This window comes from Neovison vison, chromosome 1 (assembly GCF_020171115.1).
Source record: "Neovison vison isolate M4711 chromosome 1, ASM_NN_V1, whole genome shotgun sequence".
In the NCBI taxonomy this organism is placed as follows: domain Eukaryota; kingdom Metazoa; phylum Chordata; class Mammalia; order Carnivora; family Mustelidae; genus Neogale; species Neogale vison.
The window spans coordinates 122,399,881-122,409,572 of record NC_058091.1 but is presented as its reverse complement, the minus strand read 5'-3'; the positions used below and the strand labels follow the sequence as shown (position 1 = coordinate 122,409,572).

Here is a 9,692-nt window from a genome sequence, read left to right as displayed (position 1 = left end):
GTTACCTCTTCCTCCAGGCCAGGTAGTGGTCACATAGCATCTTCTCTCCCTAGCTGTCTGGATCCCCACCTGCATAAGCACCTGTGTACCACCAGGCTGTTGTCTGCTTGTTGGCCACGCTCAACCACAGGCACAAACCCCACCTACAGCTCAGCTTCATCCCTCCCCTGGTCCTGAGCCAGCAGCTCCTAACCAGAAGGGACATCAGGAAGCTCAGGAGACCAACAGGCCCAGTGTAGAAAAAGTGGGTTCCAGTGGAGTCTGTACTTAACCTGACTCAGAGTGCTACATGCTCTCAGAGGCCTGGCCTTGTCCTCCATCCTCACCCCTGGCTCAGGCTCCCAAGCTGCATTTGGCTTTCCCTGCTCCTTCTTGGCCCACTTACACCTGGAATCACAGGTCCCCCCCAAATGCTGCTTGGCTGAGGCTGCCAGGGCTTCCTGCCTCTTTCCTCGTAGGGACTCCCCCAGGCAATTCAGGTAGTGCTTGTTGCAACCTTCTTGTAAATGAGGTGTAGGAAATTCTTGAGACCCCAGCCTGAGGCTGTCTGTCCACCTTCTACATCCCGAAGCTGCCCTTGCCACCACCTCTCCACCACCTACCACATGCAAACACCCCTGGAAGAGCCCTGCTTAGCCTGAGAATAGAGACAGGGAAGGACAAGCTCAGAGCAGGGAGTCCCAGCCCCACTGTCCAACCCTCACTCAGAGCAAGGAGAGGCCATACTCACCACTCAAGGGCCCTGGTGTCCCTGGCTGTGAGCAGGGCTAAGGGTGGGGATGCAGACATGGCTCCCAACCCCTCTCAGAAATCTGACTTCCAGCTCCTGTTACAGAAGTTGTCTTTCCCTACAGTCTATGCAGAGGGAGACATGAGGGGCCCCACATCCATGAGAGCCCCTCCCATCCCACCCACTCCCCAGATTTCTCACTTGGGCTCCCATAACTGCTATTGATTTCTTGTTCTTGGAGAAAGAACACACACAATAATGGTGATAAAAGCAGCAGCAGCAGCAGCAGCAGCAGCCAGGCAACTGTCTGTCCATACTGCACTAGGGCCTTTCCAGGAAAAGGGCCATATATCAACTGGGGCTCCCCAGGACCACAGGTCTGCTCTCTTCTCTTCACCCTGGCTCCTGACCCGACCAGAGTCAGAGACCCCTCCATGATCACCCGAGGCCCACCGGAGTGCACAGGGTGTGCAGTGTTGTTCCCTGTGGCTTCCATGCAGCAAGTGAAACTCTGCTCCTTTCCCTGGGGGACCCTTATGGTCCTCCATGTCCAGTAGGTCCCATTTCCACTAGGCAGGACTACCCTAACCTGCTAGGCATCCTGGCTCAGGGGTTCCTGATCCTGAAATCAGGTCAGGGAGATATTCCCGGGAGAGAAATGGAAAGCCCAGCATATTAGGCTGACCAAGCCCTCCAAGGGCTGGCTGCAGAACATGTTCTCTGTTTGGGGCACTGGGGAGAAAGCACAGAGCCAGTGAGGCATATGGCTGAGCCCTCCCCCCCTCTAAGGGAAACAGAGAGAAGAGGGCTGCTTCTCCCACCTTTTCATCTCTTGCTGAGGCCTTCATTGACCCCAGACCTTCTCCAAGTTTGTTCTGCACCCTGGGGTCCAGTTCCTTTGGACTGGTGGAAGACCCTGGGATCCAGGCCTCACTTTCTTGGATCAACATGTTGATGCTGAGGAGGGGGCATGATGGGGTGGGTTCTCGGGCTGAGGGGAATATAATGGAACTCTTTGTGACATGGAGGCTAGGCTTCCTCTCCTGCCTGACACCCACCTTCCTGGTTCAGTTTTCTGTAGCAGAGTCCACTGTCTCCCTGGACTATTAACACTGACAGGGTTCAGATTTTTTTTTTTTTAAGATTTTATCTATCTATCTATCTATCTATCATCTATTTAATTTATTTATAGAGTGCATGAGCAGGGAGGGTCATTGGGAGGGGGACAGAGAGAATCCCAAGCAGACTCTGTGCTGAGATCATGACCCGAGTTAAAAATCAAGAATTCAACATCAACCAGCTGGGTCACCCAGGTGCTCCTGAGAGAATTCACTTCTGGCCCCACATGACTGGTATCTCTATTCTTTATCCAGAGGCTTTAAGAGTTTAGGCTGATCACAATACAATGGGCCAAGAGAACATATGTGCATTCCATAGGACAGGGAGGGTTTCCCTGGTCAGGGTTTTGCAGGAGGAGGTTCAATGGGTCTAGGGGAGAGGAAGGCCTCTGCCCCAGGGCTGAACCTTTTTTTGCCCAAGAAGCCCATCCAGGACTCCAGATGTTTCTGATGCTTCCACAAAGCTCTCCCTGCACATGGCTAAGGAATCCTGGCTTTGAGAGCCATCTACATCCCAGGTTTCTTGATTTCCATAATCAAGGTCAGTGTGGAAGAGCAGGGAACTGTCCATCCATGGGTATTCAAGTCATAGGAGAGGAAGGGCCCCCCATCACAGTGGAAATGCCTGAAGACCCTGGTGCAGTTGTCTTCTTGGATCTCCCAGTCCCAGATCTCCTGCAGGAAATGCAAGCCGGCCACATCCAGCAGTGAATTTCCCAACCTGTGTCCCTCTGCCCTCCCTGCCCCAGTGACAAACTCCAGCCAGAGGAGGCCCTGTCTGCTCTTCTCCATATCTTCCCTGTGTTGGCTCAGTAAAGGTCCCTGTAGGCTGAAGTCCGCAGACCCTCAGTCCTCACCCCCACCCTCAGCCAATCCAGGGTAAGAGATAGGTCTGTTCTCTGCCCTGAACTTCCCTGGGAAAGGTTTCCCATCCTTTTTGCTCTGACCCCACTCTCACCTCTTCTTGGTGCCTTCAGGGCCAGGAGGTCTTCCAGACTCATTCTGAGTTCCTCCCCGGTGTCTCTCAAGCCCTTGGTCTCTGTTGCCCATGTCTCAGGTCCCCGGATTGCTTCGGCCCCTAATCTCTGTGACTCTGTCACATCTTTCTTGTTGTCATGGTGCAGGAAGGCCTGACCATCCAAGTGTCTTTCAGCAAAAATTCTCCGATGCACAGATTCATCCTGGGACACCCCTGTGAGGTTATAACAAAGACCATGGGATCCTGGGCAGGGAGGAGAACATGGATGAAACTGTCTTCAGGAAGTAACTGTATGTCTTATGTTTCTCAGAAAAGCTCAGCTGTCCTGAGTGGCTTGAAGTATTGGGCATGCAGAAAATGCATCTGTACAAGGCACAGGAAGGAGGCTTTCGAATGCAGGAAGAGAGGAAAGGGGGCAGGAAGGAGAGGGGAGAAGGAATGGCAGAGGGAGCTGGAAATGGGTAGACATGCAAGATAGGAGCCAGGAGAGGGAGTCACAGGTCTCTGTGGGTAGGTGAAAGTAGGAGGTCAAGGGGAAAGGCTGGCCTGGAGGGACCAAGGGAGGGACAAGAAAGCCATGGTGAAGGAGTGGTCTTCTTGCCAGCTGGGAGGGAGGGGCAGTGGAGAGCCAAAGGTTGATTAATCCATGGCCAGAGCTGCCATGGAGCCCAGGGGGGCTTATGGTGGAGTGGAGAGCCAGAGGCTGCTGCCTGTGGTGAAGGCTCATCAGGGAGGAGATAGGGCGAAGGGAGGGAGAGACTCTGAGGCAGAGGACTCTGTTGTGGGAGGGGGTGGATTGTGGGCACAAGGGAGCTTAATGTGGGCCAGTGCCCATGGAGGAGGGCAAGGGTTAGGTCCAAGTGGAATAGTGGCAGGGTGAGTGCCCAGGTGGGGATGGGCTAGACCTGTCAGGGTCCCCTGGGGAGAGGCAGTAGGCAGGGTTTTTAGAGAGGCAGAGCAGGGAGCCCAAAGGGTAGTTTATATGAGAAAGGAGGGGAATGAAAGAGAAAATAGAATCAAAACACCGTGGTGAACTCCTTGGAGAAGGACCTGCATGGTGGGGGTGATATTGGGAAGGGAGACATGTCAGACCCCCAGAGAGGTTTAGGGGAGACATCCAGCACAGGTCAGGCAGGCTGGGAGAATGCTGGCTGTAGGGAAAGGCTGGAGCTGACCATGTGGTGGAAACAGCCAGTTTGGGAACTAGGTGTCAGGAGTGAGGCCCACTGGGGTCAAGGAACCAAAGGAGGGATGAGGGCCAAGGATCTGGGCAGTTGGACCTGGAGCAATTTTCTGGTCTTTGGGGGAGAGGACATGGCAAGTACCTAGGAATAAACATAACCAAAGAATTAAAAAATCTATACACTGAAAACTAGAAAACACTGATGAAAGAAATTGAAGATGGCACAAACAAATGGGAAGACAATCCACGCTCATGGATTGGAAGAACAATATTGTTAAGATGTCTATACTACCCAAAATCTACATACTTGATGTAATACCTATCAAAATACCAACAGCACTTCTCACAGAACTAGAACAAATAATCCTAAAATTTGTATGGAACCACAAAAGAGCCTGAATAGCCAAACAACCTTAAAAAAGGAAAGCAAATCTGGAGGTATCATGTTCCAGACTTCAAGTTATACTACAAAGTTGTACAAGGGGTGCCTTCATGACTCAGTCGTTAAGCTTCTGTCTTTGGCTCAGGTCATGATCCCAGGATCCTGGGATCAAGTCCCGCATCAGGCTTCCTGCTCGGAGGGAAGCTTCCTTCTCCTTTTCCCTCTCCCACTTCCCCTGCTTGTGCTCCCTCTCTTGCTGTGTGTCTCTCTGTCAAATAAATAAATAAAATCTTAAAAAAAACCCACAAAAAACCTCACAAAGCTGCAGTAATCAACAGCATGTTACTGGTACAAAATTACATGTATAGATCAATGAGACAGAGTAGAAAATCCAGAAGTAAACTCACAGTTATATGATCAATCTGTCTTTGAGAAAACAGGAAAGAATATGCAATGGAAAAAAGAATGTTTTTTTTTCAAAAATTTTTCAAAAATGATGTTGAGAAAACTGGACAGCAACATGTAAAAGAATGAGACTGGACCATCTCCTTAAACCATACACAAAAGTGAATTCAAAACACATTAAAGAGTTAAATGTGAGGAAACCATATAAATCCTAGAATAGAGCTCGGGCAATAATTTCTTGGACATCAAGCACAAAAACATTTATCTAGGTATGACTCCTGAGGCAAGGAAAACAAAAACAAAAATAAAAATAAACTATTTGGATCAAAATAAAAAGCTTCAGTACAGTGAAGGAGGAGCCGACAGAATGGGAGAAAATATTTGCAGATAACATATCTGATAAAGGGTCACTATCTAAAATGACAAAGAACTTACACAATTAAACAAAGAAAAAACAAATATTCCAATTAAAAAATGAACAGAAGACATGAACAGACATGTTTCCAAGAAGACATCTAAGTGTCCAACAGACACAGGAAAAGATGCTCAACATCACTCATCATCAGGGAAATACAAATCAAAACCACAATGAGAGGGCGCCTGGGTGGCTCAGTGGGTTAAGCCGCTGCCTTCGGCTCAGGTCATGATCTCGGGGTCCTGGGATCGAGTCCCGCATCAGGCTCTCTGCTCAGCAGGGAGCCTGCTTCCTCCTCTCTCTCTCTGCCTGCCTCTCTGCCTACTTGTGATCTCTCTCTGTCAAATAAATAAATAAAAATCTTAAAAAACAAAAACAAAAACCCACAATGCGATATCACCTTTCACCCGGTCCTTTTCATCCCAGGGGAAGAAAATATCATGTTAGAGGCCAGGAGATCATAGTGGAAATTCCTAGTCTTGGTTGAAAATGAAGTTTCCAGAATTGTGCCTGAAGACCCAGGTAGGATCAGGAAACATGAAGAACAAGGTGTGGGGTCACTGGGTCACCTGACATGCTGGAGATCTGTTCTCAGCAGGATCCTTCCTCTCTGTCCTCTGACTGCTGGGAATCAGGTCCCCATCACCAGGCTTAACAAGATGAAAATGTGTCCTTCATTGTCACAAATGTTTGCTACACCCTGCATGTTAGTGATCAGCTCCAGAGTGGGCAAGTACATGTGCAAGGATGGTACTTTCCAGTTATAAGGCAGGATGGTCTGCGACCTAGAAAACCCCTTTTAGGGACAAGAAACCTCAGATCCTTCCACTCTATTCCCTACCTGAGCACTTCTTCCTCCAGATCACAGCTCCAATCACCACAGTGACCACAAGGAGAGCCAGACCAGCAATGATCCATGTGATGAGGACGATGGGAAGAGGAGGCTCTAGAAAGGGAGGGTGAGGGGTTCAGACCTCTGGTTTGAATCTTGACCCTGTTAAAATTTCTCCAGAAGGCCTTCTGCTTTCCCTGAGAAGAGGCTCGACCCCAAAACCCTCCTTACCCCATCTCAAGGTAATGGGCTCAGACAGTCCCTCATGCTGCACATGGCATGTGTATCTCTGCTCCTCTCCAGAAGGCACCACCACGGCAGCCCACTTCTGGAAGGTCCCATCTCCTGCAGGCCTGGTCTCCACAAGCTCTGTGACCTGGGTCAGGTCCTCTCCCTCACGCTGCCAGGTCAGGGTGATCTCCACAGGGTAGAAGCCCAGGGCCCAGCACCTCAGGATGACATCATGGTCAGAGATGGGGTGGTGGGTCACGTGTGTGTTGGGGGGTTCTGAAGAAAAAGAATCAGAAATTCCACCCTTTGGTTTACCATTAAGGGCCACTGAAAGGGCATTCATGTGACCATCCTGAGGTGGACAGGGCCACTCATTTGAATGGAAGAAGCACAAAACCCAGAAACCAATGTAGTCTAAAGGATCTCCTAATCCTGGAAAGTTCTAGAATCGGGGAGAGAGTCCAGGGTAGGAGGCTGTAGGTCTGAGAGAGCACACTAATGTGTGCTGACTGGGTGGGAAGGTGAATGAGTCACAAAACCTGGAGTCAGACCTCCAAAGATGTTCTCAGATAGAGAACAAGGCCTTGAGAGGGAAAGTCACCGTTGCCAAGGTGGCTGCCAAGGTCGAAGGGAACCGCTAATGGATTATTTCAGGAATGGTCTCCACCTGCCTCCTGGGAGACTGGATTCCTCAATTGCCCTTTAGAGAAAAGCGGCCCTCTGGGTGAGTCACTCTCCAGTAGGAACCTGAACACCCAGGCGGAGGTCTCGGTCTCCCCACCCGCGGATCTCCCATGGGAGATCCCACAGATCTCCCCACCCGTGGGAAGGCGGTGTTCTGCCACTGAGTCCATTTTCCCTTCCTGGTGGGAAGCCAGCCCCAGGGGAGGGGAGATCAGGGAGGCCCTGTTGGCCCTGGTACTTGAGCGCAGCAGCGTCTCCTTCCCGTTCTCCAGGTGCCTCCGGAGCCACTCCACGCACGTGACCTCCAGGTAGTTCCTGTAGCGCTCTGCCTCACCGGCCGCCTCCCACTTGCGGCGGGTGATCTGCGCCGCGGTGTCAGCCGCGGTCCAGGAACGCAGGTCCTCGTTCAGGGCGATGTAATCCGCGCCGTCGTACGCCCTCTGCTGGTACCCGCGGAGGAGACGCCCGCCGGCCCCCACGTCGCAGGCAGAAGTCCACTGGTAGGTGTGAGACCCTGGCCCGGCCCCCAGCCCGGCAGCAGCGGTCAGCCCCCAAAACCCTCCCCGCCCCTACCGGCGAGCGACTAAGTCAAAACACAAAGTAAACCCCATAGAGGTTCCCGCGCGCTCTTTCCGGGTCTGGGCACAAGTGGGTCCCGCAGCCTCACGGTGGCGCTCATACCCGGACACTCGGGGGCGACACCCTCCCATCGGTGGGGATGGGGGTCGTGACCTGGACCCAGGCCTTGTCGCTCACCGGCCTCGCTCTGGTTGTAGTAGCCCCGCAGGGTGTTCAGGCTCACTTGGAAAGCCTGCGCGTTGTGCTTGACCCTCCGCGTCTCCCGGTCCCAATACTCCGGTCCCTCCTGCTCCACCCACGGCGCCCGCGGCTCCATCCTCCGACTGGCAGAGTCGCTGTCGAACCGCGCGAACTGCGTGTTGTCCACGTAGCCGACTTCCCAGTACCGGGGCTCCCCGCGGCCGGGCCGGGACGCCGCGGTGGAGAAATACCTCAGGTAGTGGGAGCCTGCGGGCGCGGAGGGGCTGAGACCCCGCCCGACACTCCTCCCGGCGCTGGGCCTGGGGCCCAGGAGGAGGGTGGGGAGGGCCGGGGGAGGGGAAGCACCAAGTCTGGGAGAGCAGGGCGGAGGCGGGGAGGGACCGAGGAGCACAGGCCGGGGCGGGGGTGGGGGCGGCGGAGAGGCGCCTTCCCCGGGGGTCCCGCGTCCCCGCCCGGCGGTCCCCCCGCTCCCGCCCCGCAGAGGCCCTTTCCTCCCGCCTCCGCACTCACCCGCCCAGGTCTCGGCCACTGCCAGGGCCCCTGACAGCAACAATGCGAGAGTTCGGGGGCCCATGCTCCAGACCCTTAGGGTCTGAGGAGGAGAACTGAGTCCCAAAGGTCTGGTAAAGACTTCAGAAGCTGGATCCGCGGTGCCGCTGATTGGCTTCTCTAGAAATCCGATGCCCAATGGGAGTGTGCACTGGGTTCGCGTCACGAGTATCCAGGTTGGAGGACACGATGCAGGCTGTGAGAGCAAGGGAAACCCGAGGAGATGGGGACTCCCTGGCACTCTGCTTCCTCGCCCCAGACACCGCCCTGGGATCTGAGACCCTGAGAGACAGGTTCGGGGACCTGGGCCTTTGACCCTACCCTTCACATACTGCACGGCGCGCTCCTCGTGACTCTGTCTCCCTGAGTTATGGCGCAGGAGCTGTGTGAATAAGTAATTCTAAAACATTTTGTTCACAGGGTATCTATATGGTCTTACAAATTACTGAGGATCCCATGGGGCGCCTGGGTGGCTCAGTGGGTTAAGCCGCTGCCTTCGGCTCAGGTCATGGTCCCCGCATCGAGCCCCGCATCGAGCCCCGCATCGAGCCCCGCATCGAGCCCCGCATCCAGCCCCGCATCCAGCCCCGCATCGAGCCCCCTGCTCAGTCGGGAGCCTGCTTCCTTCTCTCTCTGTCTGCCTGCCTCTCTGCCTGCTTGTGATCTTTCTCTGTCAAGTAAATAAATAAAATTAAAAAAAGAAACAACAACAACAAAAAACACAAATTACTGAGGATCCTAAGAATATTTTTGTGTATGTGGATTTTGTGTTTGTGTGTGATATTTACCATAGTAGGAATAAAACAGGGTTAAACATTTATTATTAATAAATTTATTAATTCATTTAGAATTGTATTAAAAGCAGCTGACATGAAAACAGAAATACTGTTTTTATGAAAAATAACCAGTTCCCAAATAAATAGGATAGCTAGAAGAGTGGATTTTCTTACATATTCCATTTTTGAAAGTCTCTATCTTTCTTGTCTATCTCCTTAGAATACCATTGGATGTTCAGATTTGCTTCTGCATTTATGGAGTTGTTTTGGTTGAAGTATATGAACAAATTTACATACAGCCTTGCACAGATATTGAGAATATTATGTTTTATAACCTTTTCAGAGAATTATTGCTATTCATCTTTGATACTATATTCAAACTTCACAAGGTATTCATTCTCTAAGGTTACTTGTGAAGTGGAACCTGAAACAGTATCATTGACTATGTGCTTGTCTGTTACATTAAAATCCACAGGCCCAACTTGCACACCAGACGGATCTTGTACTAATGCATAATTAAAAATTTTTTTTTAAATTTAAAATTTAAATTTTATTTTTTAAAAGATTTTATTTATTTATTTGACAAAGAGAGACAGAGAGAGAGACAGCGAGATAGGGAACACAAGCA

General features: G+C 51.7%; 1 protein-coding gene across 1 annotated transcript; it reads right to left on the bottom strand.

Annotated features, from left to right (window-relative positions):
* Nucleotides 1-2,375: 2,375 nt before the first annotated feature.
* Nucleotides 2,376-8,387, bottom strand: LOC122911891 (HLA class I histocompatibility antigen, alpha chain G-like). Its single transcript, XM_044257008.1, has 7 exons — nucleotides 8,250-8,387; nucleotides 7,716-7,985; nucleotides 7,198-7,473; nucleotides 6,276-6,551; nucleotides 6,054-6,158; nucleotides 2,807-3,040; nucleotides 2,376-2,523 (listed from the first exon to the last, which is right to left on the bottom strand). Exons 1-7 carry the CDS (start codon nucleotides 8,311-8,313, stop codon nucleotides 2,459-2,461), a joined length of 1,290 nt encoding a protein of 429 aa, XP_044112943.1. The 5' UTR covers nucleotides 8,314-8,387; the 3' UTR covers nucleotides 2,376-2,458.
* Between the last annotated feature and the right edge of the window lie 1,305 nt (nucleotides 8,388-9,692).